This window comes from Artemia sp. Qi Xiang Cuo, chromosome 4 (genome assembly GCF_049724085.1).
Source record: "Artemia sp. Qi Xiang Cuo chromosome 4, ASM4972408v1, whole genome shotgun sequence".
Lineage (NCBI taxonomy): Eukaryota > Metazoa > Arthropoda > Branchiopoda > Anostraca > Artemiidae > Artemia > Artemia sp. Qi Xiang Cuo.
This window is the reverse complement of record NC_142797.1, coordinates 16,722,124-16,748,752: the sequence shown is the minus strand read 5'-3', so window position 1 is coordinate 16,748,752 and position 26,629 is coordinate 16,722,124. Positions and strand designations below refer to the sequence as shown.

The window sequence follows — 26,629 nt, the reverse complement described above, 5'->3', positions numbered from 1 at the left end:
AAAATGGCAAGAGATGCCAAATGCTAGATGGTGTTCCTGATTTTTTTTTATCATCACTAACACCAGTTTTGTGGTTAGTAGCAAGCACTGAGTTACTAACACTGGAGTCAGTAGCACAAACGATTACCAGTGATAAGGTCACTGATTTGTATTCGTCAAAAAATCTGACACTATCTAAAGATTTGAGCTAGACAAATATGTAAGATATATCAGAGAGAATTTAGAAAGGGAAGTGGCAAACGGTCTGCTTCTCCATTGGCCACCATGCAGCGTCAGCAGGAGATTAAGGCAAAAAAATAAATTCAGCAGGGTCTACGAAAGGCTTAGACAAGCCTAGTACGCATCTACAATACCTAAATGCTCTAGCTGGACGACGCGATGACTAGAGGCTTTTTGGTAGTGTCTGTACAAGCCACAGTATATAAACTATAGGCACTATGATCTTTCCCTATCTCACCCATTATAATAACCCGGACCGAGGTGCGAGTGCTCCAGAGAACTTAAAAACATAAACAACATTAAATCTTTTTACGGGTAGACAAGTCAGATTTCTCTTGAACGCGAAACTTGGCTTCAATGTTGGAACACTAAATTTTGAAGAAACTAATTTTAAATTAATTTATTCCAATGCATATATGAAAATCGGTAATTAATAGTGCAATGTTATTATTAGACGTTTTTAGGAATTAAAAGTAGGTTTCGAAGTCTCGAGTTGGTTTCAAAGGCATTTTGAGAAAGTTTCTGCCAAAATACGTGTTCCAGGGTAATTGGACCGCTGATGGCAGATAAAATGAGAGGAGCTGTTTGTACGCGCTAATGCAACAATAAGTGGGAGGAGCTGTTTGTTCGCACCGAGAATGAAGAGCCAGAAATTATCTACGGTAAACTTACTGCTACATCTTTATACTGTGGTACAAGCTGAGTAGGAACTAGAGTCCAAGGCAGGGATGGAAAGTATGTGGCCTTAAGACAGCTTCAGACGAAGAATATCTCAGTGATGACAAGGCGCATATGGGCTGCTTATCTTGTATCTTTGAACGAGCAGTAGTTTTATATGTCTATATATATTTTGTCTCGGAAACGGCACTATATTTTCTCCTGAAAATTGGTATATTAAAATTTTCTGATGGGAAAAAACGATTTATATAGTTCAAGATTTGGGAAAATTTGTTTCCGTCCCAGTGCCCTAAATATATTTTTTCTAGTCTGCTAACTGAAATTAGAGACCCAACAGCCAAAACGAAAACTGTCAAAATGAAGGATGACTGTTGATGAAGGATTATTAAATATCAATTACGTCATTTCTATTCTTAAACAATCTGGCCTGAGTTAATATTGTAAATATATTTGATCTCCTATTTGTACGCAGCGATTGTTCAAGTCAGCTGAACCTCAACTGAACACAACGGGTCAATTGAACTTTGGAGCCATGTTAGCAAGATATTTAACTAAAAATATTGTTATTTTGGACTAGACCTTTTACTAAACTAAGTTCGTTTTTCCTTTGTATAGTTCAGGTGCGCCAATTAACAAATTAACTAGGCAAAAAAATTAAATGAATGTCAATGCAGCTAAATCTAGAAAAATTACACAAAATGTTTTTTCTTACGTGAATGAAGGTATAGGGGGATTGCATTTCCGCGGAGGAGATACGTCGGACACCGTCTTTATGTCAAAAATTCACTTCATCCAGCGAAAATCGGTTGTTAAACTGAAATATGGCCTTGTATAATAAAAATATTCCTCGCCCCGTTTCGAAGGTAAATTGTGTCTGATATGGCTTCAAACTACGTGCTCGAACATTCAGATTTTTATACGATTAAATAAAAAAAAACATACTTTTTTAACTGAAAGTAAGGAGCAACATTAAAACTTAAAACGAACAGAAATTATTCCGTATATGAAAGGGACTGCCCCCTCCTACACCCCTCGCTCTTTACACTAAAGTTTTTTATTGTTTTAAAAAACAAAGTTGTAAGACACTGTCAAACTTTAGCGTAAAGAGCGAGGGGTTGAGGAGGGGGCAGCCCCTGTCCTATACGGAATAATTTCTGTTCGTTTTAAGTTTTAATGTCGCTCCTTACTTTCTGTTAAAAAAAACTTGTTTTTTTTTTATTTCTGAACGTTTTTGAGTTAATGCAGCTTTTATTTTGGCTCACTTTACATGTACAATCAAGACGAAATTTGCATATTAATTTTGCTTTTTTTTGGCTAAATGGCTTTCTCTAAATTTTGTTCTGATGTAACTTACAAATTAACTTACGTAACGAACTTCTATATTCGTTTATTTTTATTACGTATATTAGGGAGTTCGCCCCTGGTCAATACCTCGCTTTCTACGCTAAATTCAAATTTTGTTCCAATTCTTTAAGAATGACCCCTTAATCACAAAGACCGTTAATTCGAATAATAGCTCTAATGAAAGTACAAAAAAAAATTAGCATAAAGAGCGAGGTAATGAGAAGGGGGCGAACCCAATCATATACGTATTAATTTCTGTTCGTTTTAAATTTTGATGTTGCTCCTTACTTTAAGATGAAAAAAATTGTTTTTTTATTATTATTTAATTTCTGATCCTTATTTGAGTCAGTTCGAATTCTGTATTTGTCCTCGCCATATGTACATTCACTGTATTATATGCATAAATAAAAATTTTATACTCTAAACATAAACTAAGTGATGGTTAGAGACTCTAGACATCCTCCACCGGTAGAACCCAGATAATACGCCAACGCTACCATAAGGCTCCAAAGAGAAGAAGTCTCACTTTACAGAGAAGTAGATAATTCACAGAGAGGTGAACATAGAGAGTTTACAACATTGGGCAAAGTTCATAACTTGCAGACATTCCCCCGGGGACTGCGGGGGGATTAAATCATCCTCAAAGATATAGCTATTGTATTTTTCGACCATGCTGAACAAAATGGCTATCCCAAAATTTTGATCGGATGGCTTTGGGGAAAAGATGAGCGTGGGAGGGGGCCTAGTTGACCTCTATTTTTTGTCACTTAAAAAGGGCACTGGAACTTTCAATATCCGTTCGATTGAGCCCTCCAGCGATATTCTAGGACCACTGGTTCGATACGATCACCCCTGAAAAAAATAAACACGCATCCATGATCTGTCTTCTGGCAAAAATACAAAATTCCACATTTTAGCAGATAGCAGCTTGAAACTTCTATAGTAGGGTTCCCTGATACGCTGAATCTGATTTTCATTTAAGTTCTATGACTTTCAGGTGGTGTTTCCCCCGTTTTTTTCGAAAATAAGGCAAGTTTTCTCAGGCGCGTTGCTTTTGATGGGTTAGACTAAACTTGATGAAACGTATATATTTGAAATCAGCATAAAAATCTGATTCTTTTGATGTGTCTATTAGTATCAAAATTCGGTTTTTTAGATTTTCGGTTACTATTGAGCCAGGTCGCTCCTTATCTACAGTTCGTTACCACAAACTGTTTGATCTGTCAGATCAGCCTTGTTTAAAATATAGTATCCCAAAAGTGACTTTGGCGAGCATGAAATTTTAACTCATTGGTAGGATTAGATTATTTGTTTCTGAAGTTTAGTTTTAAAAGCCTAGCCTCTTAACTGCACACCTTGTATTGTTTTTATTCTAGCATCAATTGAGTCAGCTTTGTATGTTTGAAAAATAAAATTCATAAAAAAGCTAGTATAATTGGTGAAAATAACATACATAGGCACATACATATAACTTTCCATGGACCCACTCCAGAAAAAAAAAATTAAAAGACGTTCTCAAAACTCGAAGATACAAGCAAACAAAAACATAAAATTAAATTTACTTTCTCTAAAAACCATTGATAGGATCAATGATTACTTTCTTTTCTTAAGTTAAGCAATTTGGCAGCTGAGCCCCTCACTCATAAACACCATGAAATCTGTAGAAGCTACTTAGCATATCCGTTATTATTTTATAATTTATTCGTTTTATAAATAATGGTTTTAGATAATGTACATTCATCCTGCGTAAAACTCCTTTCCAGGTTGGTATACAAAATTCTAACTTGGTACAGATTTAACACAGATTAGACTTTAAAAAGATGGGTAAATAAGGTTAAATAACTCAGATCACAGATCAGGTTAAATAAGTTCCATTTGATCAGGATAATAAGATGGGTAAATAAGAAACATTGTGATTGACTTGCAAACATGCATCACAAAAATAAACCAATGGAATTAAAGTATACTTCTTAACGCGGAAGATTTGGACAGTAATCCCCCTTTTATCTTTAATTAATAGAGAAACCTATATAATAGAAACCTTAGCCCCAGTGAAAATTTAAAATTTACATAGAACCTCAGTCTAACAAGGAATATCATAAGTTACACATCAGAGAAGGTAATCATAAGTTACACATCAGAGAAACAGAGGGACAACTTTTAAAAATTATTGTGACAAGGCATCTGTGTGTTCATTGTACAGACTTTCTGGGCTTTTTTTCTCTTAAAATCGAGCACATAAATGTGCCCCAAAAATGGGATCCTATTTCAATCTTGTACGCAAACATACTAGAAAAATACCACAATATTGCAAAACGCGTTATGTGACGTTTTTGGTTGACAGAATTTATCAGAAATTAGCCAAGACTTTAGCGCCATTTAGAGGTACAGTATCAGGGGTATTTACATCTTAAAACTAAAAGCAACAACTGTAGTTTTTATTAAACCTGAATATAAGCCCCCCACCATGCTTTATTTAATGTTTGGAAATGTTTTGACAGATCCATCAAAGGACCAATTTCAATATATATCATATTGGGATTCAATGTTTTTATTTGGTAATTGGACAGTTTACCCCTTCCCTGAATTATAGAGTATAGTTACATAATAAACTTCATTGGTTTATTTTTAATAAAATAAACGAAAATGTTCGTTTAGTGGATTTGCAGAGCCGCTTTCAATCAAATGCGTCCTATCAAAGTGTACTTTAGTGTTATCTAACAGATTGCCTAAAACAAGTGAATAGACTTTCCCATTTGGTCTTTCAATGTCTCATTTAGTTGTCAAGAAACCCCGTTTCCTCTTCTCCTAGCGAAAGTTTTTTTTACCTAATTTGTTCAGCACTGTCTTGAGAGGGCTATGAGAAGGCACTGCCATGAGAAGCCAAAAGCTTCTTTATGTATAAAAAGCTGCGTCTCCTACCTCCTAAGACTTACTTACTTAGACTTAGCTCCTCCCACGCTGGTTGGCGCATAAGCCGACAACGGTGCCTCTCCACGATGACCTCTGAAGAGCTTGCGGTCACAGGTGAAACAAGAGTGTACCCGCCAGTGTAGCCTCCCTCCCTGGGCATCGGCCAAGCAACAAGCCACAGAGAGGCACCCTCCCAAGCCTAACCAAAAAGAAAAAAACGTCCTAAAAATACAGAGAAAAACTTGTTATTTTTGCTAATCCAATATTCGACTTTTGAATTTTGAACCTCTGATATTTGACAAAAAAAACCTTTGTTGTCGTTCTTTTTTTATATCAGAATGTATGTGTCTGTAGTCAACTTCTTTTTTTGGCTCAGCCAATTAGAAAAACCAAGTAGAAAGTAAGAAAAATTCCATAAATTACCTCCGCACTGACGGTAATTCTGGTCCCGTGTTTGGGTAGGTATTTATATACTCTAGACGAAAGTTTTTGGCATGGGAGAAAGGTATATGAATTTTTCTCAACACAGATGACCAAAATGAATATCCATAAAAGCAAGCAACAGAACAGCTAATGATAAAGAGAATTTAGCAAATAATAATTCTCTTGAAAAAAGGTCCAAATATCTTCAGAAATAGGCAAGACTATTGGGCTATGCTGAAATTTTGTTCCAAACTTTTATTTCTTTTCTTTTTTTTTAAATTTTACGTTCAAATAATATGTTCCTGACATGTATTAGCTAATAATTTTTTATACTAGCATTAATAAATAACACTAAAAATATATTATTTATTATATTTATATTTAATTATTATGTTACTATATTTAATTATTGTAATAATATAATATATAATATAATAATAATGTAATTATATATATATATATATATATATATATATATATATATATATATATATATATATATATATATATATATATATATATATATATATATATATATATATATATATATACAGGTATTTCCCCATCTAGGATTATTCACTAGATTATTTTCAGAGGGTGTTCACTGACAAAGTTTATTCAAAGTCTTAATGTAAATTTATTTCTCTAATTTTGCCTACAAGTAAAACAGATTTCCAATGAAAGTGGCAAAGCCTTCCGTGTGTTCTAATTGCAAACAAAATGTTGAATTTATGCTTGTTCACTTGGTTGGTCTCATTTCCGCATATGTAGGCTACGACGTAAAACCTTAATAGGGTATATACCCTATTGAGCGGTTACGTCGTATACAATATACTAATACTACTACTAATAACTCACAGCAGCATCAAGTCGTCGGAGGCCAACTTAGCTAGGCGCGCGCCCCCCCCCCCTCCAAAATTTTTTTCAACTGTGAAAAAATTCTAAGCCTTGGCTATTCTACTTTTAACATATTCACTGCACTCACCGTCTTTACTAATAATACTACCTAACCTAGGTAAATGAAACTGTTCACTTGATCGACCTTTTCGTTACCCAACGTCACCTTTTTATCTTCACTTATTCCTAGCCTTAGAGCTTAGTCTTCATGACATAAATTTTCAAACCTATCCTTGCACCCTGAACTTGCAAAACCTCTGAAAGTTCATTCATTTTGCTAACACTTCCATCTAAGATGCTTAAATCCTCAGCATAAGTCAACGAAAGTTTTAGTTCCCCATTTGATTCCGTGGTCTCCCATTGCCTTTCCTGTGCTCCTTAAGACAAAGTCCATCAAAATGACCCATATAAAGGGGATAGAACACAACCCTGCTTAACTCCTGATTTAATACATAACCAGCTGCTAACCTCACTTCCTACCATAACCGCAGCAGTGTCATTCTCGTACATAGCACTAATCACTTTAAAGTATTTGTCTGGTATACTATACAAGGCTAAGAAATTTGCTAAAACTCTTCTATCAACAGAATCAAACGATTGCTCTTAATCTATAAAACTGAGGACCAAAGGTGTTTGACAACTCAGGCACTTTTCAATTATTAATCTAAGGTTGAAAATTCGGTCGACACATCCTCTACTCTTCCTAAAATTGCACTGTTCTTTTCTTAAAACTTTGTGTAGAGTATCTCTAAGTCTAAACAATGACATCTAAAAATGACATCAATCTGCTGCCTACAGAAACCAGGCTAATGCCTCTATAATTACCACACTCACCCTCCTCACTTTTCTTATACAGGAGTTGAACTATGGTTTTCGCAAAATAACTAGGTACTTCCCTTTTTTTTTGAAATCCTATTCATAATCTTGATAAAGAAACAAAAGATACATTCATTAGCTGTTCAAAGCAGCGAATGTCATTTGTTTATACCGAGCGTGTTGAAGTAGAAAACCTTTTACAGGAAGGCATTGGCATCATGAAGTCAGTAAAATCTACATGGGATATTGACGAGGCTATCACAAAATTTGTAAGTTGCAAAAATAGTTCTGTAAAAAAGGAATCAGTTAGATGTATCTCCATCAGTCTTCCCATGCAATTTGAAAGCCTATACATATCTTCATCCAAGGTCTTACTAACTTTTTCATTCTTCTCTATATCTTTTCCTGTAACTTTATCATGGTTTAGTACAATCTCAAAATGTTCTACCCATCTCTCTTTAAACCTTTCCTTATCACTAATTGTAGCCCTGTTCCTATCTTTAACTGGGACAAGTCGATTGACTACTCTGTCTCAATTTATTAACATACCACTACAATATTTTATTATTATGCCGCCTAGCGGCATCTTCCAGATCCTCAGCAATTTTATCCATGGCCTCCACTTCACACCTTCTTAGTTCATATTCTAGTGTTATCTCCACTTTCTTTACATTCCTCTTATTTTCATATGATCTGTCACTTAGATAAATTTTGTACAAGCCCCTCCTCTTCTCTATTAAACACAAAACATTTTCACTAATATTCATACCTGCGCTTCTAACTGTCTTCCTCAAGACACCATCAACGACTTTACAAACTATTTTCCAATAATTATTCCACCCATCTTCTACATTGTCAAATTTGAAACTCTCTATATTAGTATTCAACTGTTCTTGGAAAGTTTCTCTCAAATTCTTATCCTGGAGTCTACCAATGTGTCAAAGCTTCCCAGAAGGTAGTTATTCTTCCTAAATTTCAGCTTTAAATTAACCCTAAATTCTACTAGATGGTGATCTTTACTTTTAACATCAATAAAAGGACTCCTGCATATCCTACTATCTTGTATTGATCCTGCCAGTCTTCGATTGACAATAACATAACCAATAAGGTTAGCTGTCTTACCATAATGTCAATAGCAAGTTAAATTATTGGCCATTTTATGACCAAATACTATATTTGTTATAACTAGATTATTATACCTACAAAATTGCAGCAGTCTGCAGCCATTACTGTTTTCTTTTCCTACACCATATTTACCCAGGCTAGAATACCATCTATACCTATTTCTACCGACATGGGGGTTAAAGTCTCCAAATAAAAACGCTACATTTCTACACGGGCATGGGACCCTGTCTATTTGTTCCTGTAGCTGTAAGTAAAATTCATCTGAGTCACTAGTATCTCCGTCAGTCGGTTCTAAAGGGGCATGTACTACTATGACTGATACCCTGCACTTTTAGTCATAGAATGAGCAACTAGCATTCTATTATTAATACCTTCCCGACCTCAACAAGTCTTAGCAGCTTCCTTATTCATCACGAGCCCTATTCCCTATCACCTAATTTCATATTTCCTACCCATGGGTATGAGTTTCTGAAACGCCTAATTAGTCCAGTTCGAAGCGTCTACATTCATCAGTCAAAATGTCGATACGATAGTTATTTTTAGACATTGTAACATTTCAAGTTGCAATTTCCATATTCCTTAAATCAAATAAATGATTTTGGTCTCAGGAAAAGCAAAAGTCTCAGAACCCACTGCAGGACGGATACTAACACATCTTCTCAAGTCAACACGAAGCGCTTAAGTCGGCTTAGAACCGGACAACAAGAATTCCCTGTATTATATATTGCTATAATATATAACAAAATATTATTATATATTAATATAATATATTATTATAATGATTTATATTTAATTGATATATTAGCATTAATGTACATTAATAGATTAATGAGAATTGTAAGCTAATAGTTTTTGGTAGCCACCACTATTGCTTTTACGATCTAAATGTTAGCTGATTGGACGGTAGAAAAAGTATTTTGTTAAAGCCCATACACAAGAATTAAAACTAATATGTAAGCCAGTTGCATTCAAAAAGTAGAGATATTCATGTATCAGGTACAAAAAGATATACTTAAGCAAAGGTTTAGGACCATACTAGGTAACGTGATTTAACTCAAAACATTTTAGCATACTGAGCAATGGTCCGTGTAGCGCAGGTACCGATCTCCTGATTCTCTGCCTTCGACCAGGAGTGCTATGCGCGGTTGGGGGCAAATCAACCGACACTTCCCGTGTTTTCTCCCAAATTTCTCCACTTACCCACTTGGAGCTGGATCGACTCTGGCTGGGCTTACAGTGTCGCATCACTTACCCCCGTTTCAAACCAAATATTCAGCGACACCAGGACTCTAAAACCCACCCTTATGGACACAGGATTACAACTCAAGCGTGCTAACCACTCGGCTAGTACGGTTCATGGTACTGTTTAAAATTAACGTAAGATGGCGCTGTTTGTCTTTTTCTTTTTATTGACTCGAGTCCGGACTCATACCACTTTTACATTGTCACGGCTCCGTGACGTTGTTTCAAAGCCACCTCCCCTAAACAAAATTCGAGGATTAAGGTTAATAAACCCAATTTTGGAGCATCAGACCTCCAAGAAAACTTATCTGATACCTCCAAAGTCAAGGGGGCAACTCCAAAAATTCTAATGGCAGCCCCGGTAAATGTTTCTATATTTGAATTTTACATCAAGAATAAAGAAGATTTTTCCTAAAATCCTTTTTTTGAAAAAATTCCCTAGTCAAAAGTTAGAGGACTTGAAAAAACAGTAAAAATAAGCCCAAAGTTCCGTGGAACTTGGCTTACACACGTAGTCCTGGGCGAAGTATTTTGTAACATTCTATTGAGGAAATGAAAATACTCGAGCCGAAGACATTACAGTGTTACCCAAAAAAACAAAAAAAATAAAAACACTTATGTATTTGGTTCCGAAAATTTTTTTTTAACCAGAGCTTCCGGACCTCAGTGGGCTATGTGAAATGACCTTGTTTCTTTATTTTTAATCTTTTTATGGAACTCCAGGATGAGAATTTGAGAGAAACTTTCCAGGAACAGTTGAATACTAAACTCAAGGGTTTCAAATTTGACAATGTAGAAGATGTGTGAAATAATTTTAGGAAAATAGTTTGCGAAGTCGCTGATGGTGTCTTAGGGAAGAAAGTTAGGGACGCAGCTCGGAATATTAGTGAAAATACTTTATGTTTAGTAGAGAGCAGGAGAAACTTGTACAAGAATTATTTAAGCGATAGATCATATGAATCACCACTTTCATCACTTTTAGATTGTCACGGCCCATATAAAATTAAAGCCGCTACTGCCAAATACAGTAAAGCGTTAACCAGTTGAATTTAAAAAGTAAAAAGCCTCAAGCGTATACCCGTATACCCCTCCTAGTAACGCATCTGATACCGAAAATGATTAAAAAAGGAGCTTCAGGACCTTGCTTAGTTAGGTCAGATGGCGTTACTTTTTTTTTCTTCTTTTTTTTTACTAAGACCTAAGACTCGACTCACCTGACGTTAACAACCCCTCAGACTGCTTATGCAGCCTAAGGACCACAATTTCGATTTTATTAATTACCTTCCAACAACGAAAACTTTAACGAAATTTTTTTTTAGAAAAACGCTCATTTTATCTAGGCTTACCGATTCTTCAACATTTTCTAAATTACTTTCAGTTAAAATATTCTTTATAATTGGAGTTGACGGGATAGCCGGCTTGACTTCAATGAGTTTTCCAGCTTTTCTGTTGGCAGCTACAAAAGCCGAATTAGCAATTAAGTCATCAGGATTTACATCTGAACTAGGCTCTTCATCGCTCTCTTGAGATGAATCATCATTCCTGAAAATGGAAAATAACTATTCAAAGAAAATAGCTAAATAGGGGAAATAGGAGGGCGGTGTCTTCCCTCAACACTACTTGACGACACTCCTGGATAATCTTTAAGAAATACGTCAAAAACAATTCTGCAGATTTCAATAAACAAATCTTTTTAGCACCTTTCCGCTCCCAAAATCCCTACAGTTTCAGTTGGTTGTAAAAATAATATAAAAATAATAAAATAATAACGCCAACAAGAATACTAAGAAAACAAACATTAAAAATACCAAATCTTATAACAAATACTAAAAAATACTACAGTTTTTTAGGTCAATACAAAAAAAAAGTTGATGATATTTATGAACCTAGAAACACGTACTTTCTATTTTTGTACACACCTAACTTTCTGAACACAGTCTAGGTATATATGCAGTCATGTACGTTCCCATTTTCTCTATTAAAGAGTTTTGGGACACACCATGTGGTGCTGATTTTTCCTTGGCTCCTCCTTCGCGCGTGTGCAATGACGGATTTTGGGCGATGGCTGGTCATAAATGCGTGGGAATGTAGGAGACCTGTAGTTCCCTCCGCTGACCACGTCCGTTTGTGGCATTGTGATATGTCCCATTTCTGAAACAAACGTACATGACTGTTAATATAACTAGGCTGTGCTTTCAGAACTAAGGCAACACTCAAAATGATAAAACAAGCAGACCAAATTTTACAAAAGGGCGTTAGTTGAAAAAAAAACACAAAATTCCTACAGACCTAATGAAAAAAAAAGGGCAAACCAAGTCACGAAGTACTGGTACGTAAAATGTGTAGTGTCTAGGGTTAAACTAAGCTGAGACTTAGGAAGGGTAACCACCTGCCGGGAAGCTATGACGTTGGTATACTCCAGGATAAGAATTTGAGAGAAATTCTCGAGGAAGAGTTGAATGCTAAACTGGAGAGTTTAAACTTTGAAAAAGTATAAGATGGATGGAATAATTTTGGGAAAATATTTTGTAAAGTCGCTGATTGTGTCTTAGGGAAGAAAGTTAGAAATGCAGCTAGGAATATTGGTGAGAATGCTTTACGTTAAACAGAGAGGAGGGGCTTGTACAAGAATTATTTGAGTGGTAGATCATCTAAAAATGAGAGGATTGTAAAAAAAAAAGGAGAAAGCATCACAATATAAATTAAGGAGGTGTAAAGAGCAACGATAAAATTGCTGAGGAGCTGGAAGATACAGCCAGGCGGCATAAGAGTAAAATATTGTACTGGTATGTTAATAAATCGAGAGGGAATAGTCAATCTGAATTCGTCCTAGTTAAATACAGGGACGGGGCCACAATTAGTGATAAGGAAAGAGGAAAAGAGAGATGGATAGAGCATTTCGAGAATGGGCTAAATCATGATAGTATTATAGGAAAAGATGTAGAAACGAATGAAAAAGTTTGTAACAACATGGACGAGAAGAAAAGATCGTCCTTGTCGGCCAACCGTCTAGGGGCAAACGAAAAGCAGGTCGTCCCCGAGTGGGTTGGGAGGATGCCGTATTGATACACTGATGAAAAATGGGAACTTCTTGGGAGGGTGGAAAGAGGGAGGCTTTGAATAGATTGGGATGGAGGAGGAGCTTCTGTAGCTGTACAAACACTATGTTTGCTGGGGAATTGAAGGGTTTTAGTATTTCCAATAATTCTATCCTTGGCAGTTTTGACATTATATCCTTCTCTAAGAATTCTGTGTAAAAAAGGTCAAAAGCTTGCTACGAAGAAAGTGCTTGAAATCTAAAAACTGAGGAGAAAACAACAGCTCAATAATTTGATGAGATTGGTAGAGATTGCGAATATGTTTTCCTCCTTCTTTAAGTTTTAGATATGGATTCTTTGATCTGGCATCCCTATAATTAGCTAATATGTTTTTGGAACACATTGATCCTTTGACACTTGTGAGTGGATGGCATTTCTTAACTTGAGAAGCTTAAAAAATCTAAACGCTTGAAGTGGAGCACGTATATAAACTTAACAATAGACATATATTTATATTAAAATTTAAAACTTTAAATACGTTTCCATATTTTCTTGCTTTAGTTTCTAAAGGTGAACCAAAGTGACCTTTGGTTGCGCATAGTTTTCATTTAAAAAAAAACAACAGAAAAATCAAAGTAACCGTTATTTACGTTTAGATTTATGCCATCCTTTGTCAGTGAAAAGAGGGGTTGTCATTTCTTTAGTGGGTCGAATCCTCAGTACCTATTCTTCTATTTTTATGAATTCTGATCTGATGCCTATTGAAGATACTTGGTTTTGTAAGGGTTACCCTCAGGTTTGGTTAATAAGGTAACTCTGCGTCGTATAAAAAAATTTAAGAACGCTATTGAAGTTAACGCAGAATCTAAGGAGACAGAACAAAAGGGGGAAATATACATACGGTTGTATGGTGTCTGCCTAAATAAATCGAACATTTATGTGCTTTGGTGAATAGTCAAATCAAACGATTAAGAAAATATAGTGTTTCTATGCATCGTTATATGTTTCTAGCTTTTACAATACAGTCAAGGAGCCTACACCCAATTTTCTTAACAGTCACGTTTATAGGTCTCTTTGTTTTGCGAACACTTAACGCAATTAATTTGATTTAATACCACACTTTAGTTCTATTAAAAAATAAAACACTTGACATGATTAATTCTTGACTGATTACAGCATATGAAACGCCGAGGTGAAATAATTTTACTTAGTGCATAAGTACCCTAGCACACTGAAATGCAGACAGTTACTAAATTAGGTAAAGGAACAACGGCATATAACTAAATCACCAGATATCTGGTGCAGCAAATTTGCAATTAAAAAAATTAGTTTTGCTTCCTTGTTAACTTTCTAATCTGTTTTCTTTTCTAGATTTATTTCAATTTGGCACATATAATCGATTGCAGGGGTGGGGTGGTGGGGGAATAGGTTTTCAAAGTACAAGAGGGGGGGGGGGCAATATATTTTTTTTTTAAGCAGACAAAAGGTATATTTCACTGAAAATACCAAACACAAATATTTTTCAAATCTAGAGTAGGGAAATTGGGGCCACGCAATCAAGTCCTCTAATACCTTTATACATAATTAAAAATAAGCCTTCTGAAAAATCAAATTCGACACCCAATGTCTCTTCCCTCTTGAAAACGTGTCTTTTTTTGCAATTAATTTAAAAAACTTTTTCCACAAAATAAGGTTATCAAAGAAAAGTAAAGAACTCCATTAAACCAAAAACTAGCAAAAATAAAATAAAATAATCTACCAAGCGTGAAACTGCCACAAATCAGCATCGATAAATAAATGAAACCCAAAACGAACAGAAATTACAATAATTAACCGAGTCAAAGTCAAAACAAGCAGAAATTAACACAAGTTGGGCGCAAAACCCCTATGCCTTTCCAAGGCCAGAAGAAAATTTGCACTTTACTGAAGAAAATATAAATGTTTTTACTTTTATAACTTTAATAAATCAAATAATATTAACATTTTGGTTACTAAATATCAATATATATATATATATATATATATATATATATATATATATATATTAAGCTAACAATGCACATTCATTTGTATTTTTTCAGTAAAGTGCAAATTTTGTTCTGGCCTAGGGAAGGCATAAGGGTTTTGCACCCAACTTATGTTAATTTCTGCTCGTTTTGACTTTGACTCGGTTAATTATTGTAATTTCTGTTCGTTTTGGGTTTCATTTATTTATCGATGCTGATTTGTGGCAGTTTCACGCTTGGTAGATTATTTGGTTTTATTTTTGCTCATTTTTTGTTTAATAGAGTTCTTTACTTTTCTTTGAAAAACTTATTTTGTGGAAAAAGTTTATAAATTAATTTCTATTCGTTTTATATTGACATAGTCTTTTCAGGGAAAAAGAAAATAATACTTTAAATCTTTTCTTTTTGTAAGACCGGCTATTTGTATGCTGAAGAAAAATTTACAGCAATTTTTAACAACACACACCCTTTTAAAAATCTGGACACGAACAGTACTGTTTAATTTAGTTTCATACCTCCTCTAGTTGACCTGAAATGGAAAACTTAAAACCATTCGCAAAAAAAACTGTTTACTTTCTTTGATAGCTTGGATACACTTACGCTATTTTGATTTGGCTAAATTTTAAGAGCAGAAATTGGAGGGTTGGCGTGGGAGGGGGGGAGTGGAAGGGGGATTAGTTGCCCTCAAATCACTTTCGACTATTAAAAAGGGCATCAGCCCTTTCGATTTCCAATCGAATGAGCCCTTTTTGAAACGAAAGCGTTTTCTATAAACACCTTATATGCCCCCAGGGGATAAATTACAACCCTTACCCTAAGGTCTGTTAGGGTGGTTGTCATCCTCTAAGACCGAATTTACAGAATTTCAAATACGTTAAACAACATGGCTATCTCAAAATTTTGATTGGATGTATTTGGGGAAATGGTGGGCGTGAGAGGGGTGTTAGTCGCCTTCCAATCACTTTCAATTATTAAAAAGATCATAAGCCATTCCAATTTCCAATTGAATGATCCCTTTTCGAAGTTTCTACGACAACTTCTTCGATACGAAGTGCCCTGCTCTAAAGAAAAAAAATCTTTCTTATATGCCCCCAGGGACAACTTAAAACCCTTGCCCTGAGGGTGGTGGGGGATATCTTCCTCTTTACTTAGTCCCCGTTTCTTGTCTCGTTCTTGAGTGTCCTCGTTCTTTACTTAGGCAGCGCGATCGTGCTGCCTATGATTTATACAGCCACTTTTTATATAAACCTTATTTGCCTCCAGGGCATAACTTAAAACCCTTGCACTGAGGGTTCCGAGGGGGTTATCATCCTAAAAGACCTAATTTCCAGAACGTTCAACTACGTTGAACAAAATGGATATCTCAAAATTTTGATTGGATGTGTTTTAGAAAATGATGGGAGTGAGAGGGGTGTTAGTCGCTATCAAATCACTTTGAACTATTAAAAACGGCACTAGCCCATTCAATTCCCAATTGAATTAGCCCCTTTGAAGTTTCTACGACAACGCCTTCAATAAAAACCTTATATGCCCCCAGGCCAAAACTTAAAACCCTTGCCCTGGAGAGTGGGGGGAGGGGCTGTCATCCTTAAAGACCTAATTTCCAAAACTTTCAACTACGTTGAATAAAATGGCTATCTAAAAATTTTGATTGGATGTGTTTGGGGAAAGGTGGGCGTGAGAGGGGGGTTAGTTTTCCTCAAATCACTTTCGACTACTAAAAAGGGTACTATTCCTATGAATTTCAAATTGAATGAGCCCTTTTTCAAGTTTCTACGACAAAGATTTTAATAAAAACCTTATATGCCCCCAGGGCATAACTTATAATCCTTGCCCTGAGGGTTGTGGGGGAGTGTCCTCCTAAAAACTATGTTTTCTATCTGGAAATCACCTACGCTGAACAAAATGGCTAGCTCAAAAATTTTATTGGATGTGTTTGGGGGAAGGAGAGGTGTGAGGGGGGGGCTAGTTGCCTTCCATTCAATTTGGACTATTAAAAAGGGCACTAGCCCTTTGAATTTCCAATCGAATGAGCTTTTTTTGAAGTTTCTACGACAAAGCCTTCTTTAAAACCTTATATGCCCCCAGGGCATAACTTAAAACCTTTGCCCTGAGGGCTGTGGGGAAGTGACCTCCTCAAAAACATATTTTCTATCTGGAAATCAACTACGCTGAACAAAATGGCTATCTCAGAAAATTGATTGGATGTGTTTGGGGGAATGAGGGGCGTGGGGGGGGGGCTAGGTGTCCTCCAATCACTGTCAATTGTCAAAAAGGGCACTCGCCATTTGAATTTCCAATTAAATGAGTCTTTTTTGGAGTTTCTACGACACCGCCTTCTATAAAAAAACCTTATATGCCCCCAGGGTATTCCTCAAAACCCGTGTCCTGACGGTTGTGGGGGAGTGTCTTCCTCAAAAACATAATTTCTATCTGAAAATCAACTACGCCGAACAAAACAGCTGTCTCAAAATTTGGATTGGATGTGTTTGGGGGAATGATGGGCGGGGGGGGGGCTAGTTGCCCTCCAATCACTATCGACTATTACAAACGGCACTAGCCCTTTGAATTTCCAATCAAATGAGCTTTTTTTAAGTTCCTACGACAACGCCTGCTTTAAAAACCTTATATGCCCCCAGGGCATAACTTAAAACTCTTGCCCTGGTGGCTGTGGGGGAGTGTCCTCCTCAAAAACATATTTTCTATCTGGAAATCAACTACGCTTAACAAAATGGCTATCTCAAAATTTTGATTAGATGTGTGTGGGGGAATGAGGGGGGTGGGGGTGGGGGGCTAGTTGCCCTCCACTCACTTTTGACTATTAAAAAGGGCACTGGCCCTTTTAATTTCCAATCGAATGAGCCCTTTTTGAAGTTTCTACGACGAACCCTTCCATATGAAGTTGTCGGCTCTAAAGGAAAAAAAAAAATACATGGTATATTGTGCCAACATCGTTCTTATTTGCCCTCAGGGCATAACTTAGAACCCTTGCCCCTAGGATTGTGGGGGAGTGTCCTCCTCAAAAACATATTTTCTATCTGGAAATCAACTACGCTGAACAAAATGGCTATTTTAAAATTTTGATTGGATGTGTTTGGGAGAATGATGGGCGTGGGGGGGGGGGGCTAGTTGCCCTCCAATCACTTTCAACTATTAAAAAGGGCACTAGCCACTCCTATTTTCAATTGAATGAGCCCTTTTCGAAGTTTCTATGATAACTCCTTCAATACGAAGTGCCCGGGTGAAAAAAAAAACAAAAAAAAAACACATTGTGCCCACATCGTTCTTTACTTAGGCAGCGCTAGCGCGCTGCCTATGACACGACACAGAATAGTTAACTTACCTAAAACTTTTTATGGCAAAATAAAACAAATAATCAACTTACTTTTTTATGTTATCGTTATCGTTTTCTTGCTCTTTTTTCTTTGCTTTCTGTCGCCTTTTCTTTTCTTTCTTCTTTTGTTTTTTCTTAGAATCTTTGTCGTCTTTTTCAAAAGCTTTCTTTATTTCTTTGAAGTTATCTGTATTCATGTATAAATTTCCAGCTTGATCTTTATCAAGCAAGCCTTTCGGATTTAAATCGGAAAAACAATCTGAAAAAAAGAGGAATATATATATATATATATATATATATATATATATATATATATATATATATATATATATATATATATATATATATATATATATATATATATATATATATATATATATATATATATATATATATATATATATATATATATATATATATATATATATATATATATATATATATATATATATATGAAATTTGCCCATTTATAGTACCTCGAAACATAAACCTTAAAAAATTTGGAAGCTAATTTGACTATAATTGTAGAAGAAATAATACAGAAAACGTTTTTGTCATTTTTGTTACATAGTTGATCCTTGTTTTTTTTTTTTTATTATTTAGAACTTGCACAGCTAAGAATACATCCATAGCATAGGCACTTAATAATGCAATTAGAAACAAAATAAAGTTCACGGTAAAACTCGAAGTCCGATGTTTTCTGGATACGCTTTAATAATCTGATGACTCAGGACTCTAACAAGTGCTGCAATCTTTCTTCACTATAAACTTTAAAATTTTATTGAAGTAATTAAGGGGGCGGGGGGCTACTTCGTGCCGATTTTACGAGGCAATCTGTTCCCCTCTGCCTCTGTATGAAGTTACGTGAGTTTGTATTTCAAAAGGAAATATGAATAAAACGAAAACCTTGTTTAAATGGGCTATTTTTTCATCCGATAAACCTTAAAATGCGGAGTTAAAATGTTTATTTTTTTCCTTTTTTCGGACAGTAAAATTATTGGTGAGCTTATCTCTTCCCAAATAAGATAATAAACCATGCGTAATCTATTTGCGATAGTTCTTAGATAATTAATGAATAAGTGAAATAAAGCAAAAAAAATCTGTCAAACAATTGTTTTTGTTTCTTCAGCATCATTAAAACCTGCAGTTTTGACCTCTTGGATAGACCCGTTACAATATAAGCAGTTTCTTCTTAACGCACCTTATTCTCTATGTCTGACATCTATGTTTTCAGTTTTTAAATATGAGAGCAGGTGTGGCACATGGACTGTTGGGGTCAACAGTCTAAAAACGCACAAAAAATCCATCTGCTCTGTCCCTTTGGCCCAAAATAATTATCCCATAAGTTTCATGTGGGTCTGAGCACTTTCACAAAAAGGTTGGAGAAGGGGAGCTCACAAAATTGAAGCCGACTGGTAAAAAAAAAATATGCCTGCGTTTCTGATGAAAAGTCGATCGTGGGAGGAGGATGCAAAGACCCCCTATCTGTTTCCAATCATGTAGATCAAAATTCTTCTATGCTTCAACTCTGCTAAAAAGTTTGTCGGAAGAGGGGTAAATGGTCTTGGAGACCATGGACCCTTTGCTTCTCAAATCATACAGATTGAAAATCATTGCACTTTCCCATTTCAACAAGGTGCAAAATACCTACCTTTCTACCAAAAATTTGGCAGGGGAGAAAGGGCTGATGCAACTTTTATTCTCCAACCCTGTAGATCAGGGATTGCCAGAGCAAACGATATCAACTCCTCGGGGTAAATACCGGTTTCCTACGGGTCAACCTAAACGAAAACTAATTTTGGTCGACGAGATCTAAAAATAAACCCCCTTTTAAATGACAAAAGTTCTTGTGTGAAAACTTCAAGAAACTACATTAGTTGTGCTACTTGTACCAACTTGTTATATGATTGACCAATATTTTGAAAGGAAGTACAATTGTAGCACCTTTGGCGGTTTCTAAACTTACAAGAGGAACCTTAAAAAACTCAAGTTGATAAACAGAAACACGTTTGTGCAAAATGAAAAAATCGGCAAGGCAATAAGCATAAACAAGTTTGCGCAATATGATGATCTCGAATGTCTTTCTCGAATGTCGATCTCGATCTCGAACACGTCTTTCAGGTACGTTCTGATGTTCGATACATTAAAGATGAAAATAGGTGCCAAGAAATCCTTTTTGCTATATATTCAGAGAAAGATACCAGAGGAGAATCGATTTTACAGATCGTGGAACGTTTTTTTCTGACAAAGCTATTCCATGGAAGAACAATTCTTCTGTTGCATCTGATGGTGCCCCATATATGGCTGGTCATCATCGTGATTTGATGGCTCACTTAAAGCGGCAACTGCCTGAGATACTGGTCAATCACTCCGTGATTCATAGACATCATTTAGTAGCAACAAATCTGAGTCCTATATTGCACCAGCCTTTACAATAATGTTATAAATACTACTACTACAACTAAAAACTAACCACAGCATCAAGCCACCGGAGGCCAACACAGCTACACACGCTCCTCCTCCATTCCAATCCATTCAAAGACTCCCTCTTTACACCCTCCCATTCCCATTTCCCTTAATTCTCTGAACTCTCGGTTATTTGCTCAGCTATGTAAGGAAAACAAGTTTTTGATTGGTTACTTCTGCACACTGTAGTTCGTTAGCTACAAAGAAGCCCTTGGTCAGCAACATTTTCAGGTAGGCCTATTTTCTAATCATTTTTAAGAAAAAGATCAAAATTTGAAAGCAAACTTGAATGAATGGAAAAAGGATATTAATTAATGGATTGATATCATTGACATGTCTAACAAGGTTAACTTGCAGCTACAGGGTGACGATTTTAACTTAAAATCAATAATATTGGATTTTTTGTGGAAAACTTCAAAGAAAATTCACAGTTTCCACAGTGATCAAAATTACCAGAAATGCTTCAAGACGACGTTATTTTATCATGTTTTACTCACTAGGACGCATTACACAAAAATTTTACAAAGAGATTCGATGATCGCTTCATAAAAAAAAAAGTTTTTTCAACTGAAATTAAGGAGCAACATTAAAACTTAAAACGAGCAGAAATTATTCCGTATATTAAAGGGGTTGCTCCTTCCGTATCCCTCACTCTTTACACTAAAGTCTTAAAGCTATTTAAAAATACTTTTAATTCAAATTCAACGGCCCTTGTGTTTGAGCAGTCTTTCTTAGACTTGTGGCAATAAGTCAAACTTTAACGTAAAGATAGAGGAACGAGGGAGGTGCAGCGCCCCTCGTATGAGTAATAATTTCTGTTCGTTTAAAATGTTAATGTTTCTCTTTAGTTTCAAATGAAAAATTTTTCTTATATTTAATTCTGACCCTTTTTCCAATCATACCAGGGAATCCCCCTTCCCCTGAAACTTTCCTCCGCACAGAATATTCTATTCTTGCCCCCCCCCCCCTCTGCAAAAAATTCACCCCGAAAAATGTCAGTATATTTCCCAATTACAAATACTATATTTAAACCACAGTTTATATAATTAGCAGTATGATCATTCTCATCTCACCCATTATAAAAACCCGGACCGGGGTGCGAGTGCTCCGGAGAACGTTTTGGCAGATATAAACATAGGCGGTATCAGATCTTTTCACGGGTAGACAAGTCAGATTTCTCTTGGACGCGAAACTTGGCTTCAACGTTGGAACACTAATTTTGAAGAAACTAATTTTAAATTAATTTATTCCAGTACATACATGAAAACCGGTAGTTAGTAGTGTAATGTTATTATTAGATGTTTTTAGGAATTAAAAATAGGTTTCGAAGTCTCAAGTTGGTTTCAAAGGCATTTTGAGAAAGTTTCTGCTAAAATACGTGTTCCAGGGTAATTGGACCGCTGATGGCAGTTCAAATGAGAGGAGCTGTTTGTACGCGCCGATATAAATATAAATATATATATATATATATATATATATATATATATATATATATATATATATATATATATATATATATATATATATATATATATATATATATATATATATATATATATATATATATATATATATATATATATATATATATATATATATATATATATATATATATGTTTCGATATATTCACGAAAAAGAATTTCTTTTTAAATAAAAGTAAAGGTAAGATGAAACCTAAGATCAGTAAGAACGTTAACCTACAATAACTCAAACTCAAAACAACAGGAAATTATGGTTAAAGGATAAAAAAAGGAAAGGAGAATAATTGGTATGGCTGTAACACTGCATATAAATTTATATGAATGTATATATAGTGGGCTGTAATAATGCAAAAGGTAAATATAACATTGGTTTAAGAATGGAAAGAAAGACAAGGAATAAATTTACGACGATAATCAAGAAAAAATAAGTTTTATTTGAACAATGCCATAAAGCGATGCCCAATTGCGGATCCAGAGGGGGGGGCGAGGGTTACCCCCGTAAAGTAGTCTAAAGTAGTGTAATTTACCTAATTAACGCAAGTTTGCATTAATTAAACTTGCTCCTAACGTAAGTTTGTCGGATCAACCTATTTTGCGCCCTCCCCCTAAAAAAATCCAAACTAGTTTGGACTAAATAAAACAAAACTAGTTTTATCTAGGCTCTCCGCCAAAACAGGTAACTAGATTTTTCAAATATCAAAGTAACTACAATCTGAGAAAATAAATACCACGACGTGAAAAAAAAAATGATAAACTATCCAGTTGCGGATCCAGAGGGGGGGCGAGGGGTACCCCCCTAAAGTAGTCTAAAGTAGTGTAATTTACCTAATTAACGCAAGTTTGCATTATTTAGACTTACTCCTAACGTAAGTTTGTCAGATCAACCTATTTTGCGCCCCCCCCCTAAAAAAATCCTGGATCCACCCCCGAAACCATCACACCTACTCCACCAGTTATTAGAAGAAGAAAAAATTCCTTATTTTCACAAATTCCATCAACCCCCCCCCCGCCCCTTTTTTTTATAAAATCCTACATAGGCCGATCAGTTGAGTCCACGTAAAAATTAGATTAAGTCATAATTTGTATATAAATTAATTCATACCTGTGAGATGGGACACTTGCAAACCACTTGGCTGGCTCACCAAGTTTTTTTCTGCTTTCGCAATTACGAATAATGCACTTGGTAACCATTTCTCAGTGATTGACAATAACAGACTAATCTGCTAAGGCAGAAATAAGTGGGAGGAGCTTTTTGTTCGCACCGAGACCGAAGACCAGAAATGATCTGCGATAAGCTTACTGTCTATAAACTGTGATTTAAACGATGGGCAAATTGCATAAATTACAGCCCTTCCCCAGGGGCTGTGAGGGACATATCAACCCCAGAAGCTTAGTTATTGGACTTTTCAATTATACTGAATCAAATGCCAACCTCAAAATTTAAATCCGGTGTCTTTGGGGAGAAAGGGGACGTGGGAGCAGGACTAGTTGCCCTCCAATTTTTTGGGTCAGTCAAAAAGAGCCTAGAACTTTTATTTTCCAGTCGAATGATCCCTCTCCCGATCTTCTATGGCCACTGGTTCGATGCGATCACCACTTGGGGAAAAACAGTCAATAAATCTTTCTTCTGATCAAAAATGCAGAATTCCACGTTTTTGCATTTGAGCTTGAAACCTCTACAGTAGAGTCCTCTGACATGTTGAATTTGGTGGTGTGGTTTTCATTGAGATCGCTTGATTTTTGGGGGTTTTCCTCCTTTTTCAAAAAGGAGGAAAACCTTTTCAAAAGGAGGAAAACTCCTTTTCAAAAGGAGGAAAACCTGAAAATTTTCTCAGGCTTGTAGCTTTTAATGAGTAACATTAAATATAATGAATTTTTTGTATTTTTGGAATCAGCATAAACAGTCAATTCTTTTGACCGCTATCAAAATTCATTTTTTTAAGAGTTTTGATTACTATTGGGCCAAGCGGTTCATTATTTAGAGTTCCTTACCACGACCTTTTTGACAAATTCCTTAATAGACAATAAATTCGCACAATATCACATCCATGGAAGAAGTTAATGTGATTACGCAAAAATACGAGTAGTTGTGGTGTTCACCATCACCACAGACGATAAGCTTAAGCACTAGTTCAACAAGAATATCAGAAGTTTCGGTTTCAACGCAACAATGAAACACGGTATCCTGCAATGCGGAGCATTTCTGAAAAATACCTTATCGCTTTTGCATCATTATGCCAAGGCTTCTGTGTGATTTTTGACAAAACAAAGAAACCGTTGGAAAATCGACGAACGCGGATATTAAAGACTGTAACCCCCTCCAACCCTCCCCCGATATTGAATTGGATTCAGCTGGATTGGTAGAGTCCCCAGGTTGATCCATCAGGCTTATTGTTTTTCCATCTTTAATATCCAATTTTTTTTCAAAAAAATAACTACCTGCTTAAGTAATTTTACGTAATTTGTATTAGTTATTAATCATAGCCTACCTGGAATTCTACATTTAATAATTTTGTTAAACTTGGATAAGAAAATGACGTCAAGTTTATTCACTCAACCGACCGAAAAGTTTTTGAATTGAGAAAAGTTTTTCTCAATTCAAAGACCGAAAGACCGAAGTTTTTGTACTGACAGAAGAAAAAATTGAGGTTAAGGTACGTAAGCGTACCATTATGCTACAAAATTGAAAGGGAGAGGGGGTATTCATGGTACCCTTGGACCCTTTTTGCCACCAGTCATACTGATAGAAAATGATTGCTTGATTCTAATTCAAACAAGGTGCAAAAGGTCTATGAATGGACGCTATGAGGAACAGGGGGTGTTGAAGGGGCCATGGGCTACATTTATACCTCCAATAATAAAGATTGAAAATCCTCGCAGGATTCTCCTTTAAACAACTGGCAACAAGCTTGCTCTTCTTCGAGAAGCCAAAGACCCACTTTGGTATTCTATTGCACTGTTTCATCATGGCTTAAACGATGTGCAACATACCTACCAATCTGTAAATAATATAGTGGTGTAGTGGGAGGAGAGGCGTGTTGGTGGAGCCGCAGGCCATCCTTACACCTCCAATAATAAAGATTGAGAATGCTTGCATAATTCTGCTTCAAACGGGGTGCAAAATGCCTCCATTTTTGCTAATAAGTTAGCAAGGAGAGGGGACGGTGATGGAGTGGCCAGGGGCCCACTTTTTGCCTCGAGCTCATTGGCGCCCAGTCCGGACTTAGCTTGTTCTAGCAGCAAATCCGGACTTAGCTCGTTTTGTAGCAGATACATTATCCAATTTTTTCTGATATTACTACAATAATGAAGTTATTAGCCTCACTAGCAGGTTTCTGTACAAGACCTTCAATTTGAAACTGATGTCTGCTTGTCTGCCCACTTGAATGATGGAGCTTTCCACTTGAAAGCAGAAATATGGTTCGGAGAAATAAAAACTTGGCAGAACAACTTCAGATTATCCACTCTGACACAGATTATAAAACTGCTTCAGTTCATATACTGTTAACTCTGGCTCACGGACATTTGGAAACCGCCTTTTTTGGCCCAGGTGTGGCTTATATTGTGTAAGACACTTACCATTTTCTCAGAATAGGCTGAAATCAGCAGTATAGAAACAAAAAAGAACACCATAATGTTGCTTGTGCAACACAATAAAGACAAGGCAAAATGGAATTTATTCAAGACTGGTTGAAGCTATCCAGTTCAAACATGCCTGGTAGTCTAGAAATAACAAAGGTATTTTTAACAAAACAAATTTCATTAAATATGAACAGTGAGAAAGAAAAACAAATAGCTGCTGCTCTCGCGGTCAATAAAGTGTAGCCTAGTATGATATATAATAATACCATCAGAAATGATTCTCCTTTAGTTCCAAAAACTAATATTCTTTTTTAAGTATGACAGTAAAAGAGAACCAGTTTTAAAAAGGGAATGAAATGGGTTCTTCTGGTTATGTACTCTCTTAGGTTATAGGCCAGTCAGCTCCAGTTATAGACGTTCTCTCCGTGAATAGTACTGGAGTATAAATAGATACAATAACAAGATGAAAAGAAGCACAAAATCTACAATAACATTGATATCGACCAGTCTAAATAAAACACTCCAATGAAGAAGTATATTCCAGAAAAACCCTTCTAGAATGACTAGTTGTGTACAACACCAAACACTCTTTCCTTTTTTTTTCTCTGAAAATTAAAGCATCACAGAACACTATGACTGCTTTAGAACTGACAGCAAAAATAATATTTAATGAAATTTGAAAACTTTACATATTTATGTAAAAAAAGAACCGGAAGTATTTTATTCCAAACGAATTTTCTTCCCAAAATTAATGAATAATGAAAGCCAACCCCATAGCACAGTTATGAACAAAGCTCATAAGTGAACAAAGCTCAACCACAGTCAGAAGAAAATAAAGCTCAAACAAGTATAAACCTCAAAAGTGATAACACTAATATTTAATATTATTTAAAATAATATTATTTTAAACATATTATTTAAAATAATATTTAATGAAATTTGAACACTTTACGTATTTATGTAAAACATGAGCGCTTATAGGCTGAATTCCAGGGGGGGGGGGGGGTTACCTGGTCTAATTAGCACTTTTAATGTCATATAATAGAAGTCTCAAAATAAAAATA

At 35.6% G+C, this 26,629-nt stretch overlaps 1 protein-coding gene across 1 annotated transcript in view; it reads right to left on the bottom strand.

Annotated features, from left to right (window-relative positions):
• LOC148952822 (uncharacterized) overlaps positions 1-26,629 on the bottom strand; it is an 85,232-nt gene that overhangs the window by 45,451 nt on the left and 13,152 nt on the right. The window contains exons 5-6 of the mRNA XM_089087790.1: positions 18,087-18,294; positions 11,004-11,199 (exon numbers count right to left, since the gene is read on the bottom strand). Coding sequence (XP_088943916.1) covers positions 11,004-11,199; positions 18,087-18,294 — 404 coding nt within the window. The remainder of the gene's footprint in view (positions 1-11,003; positions 11,200-18,086; positions 18,295-26,629) is intronic.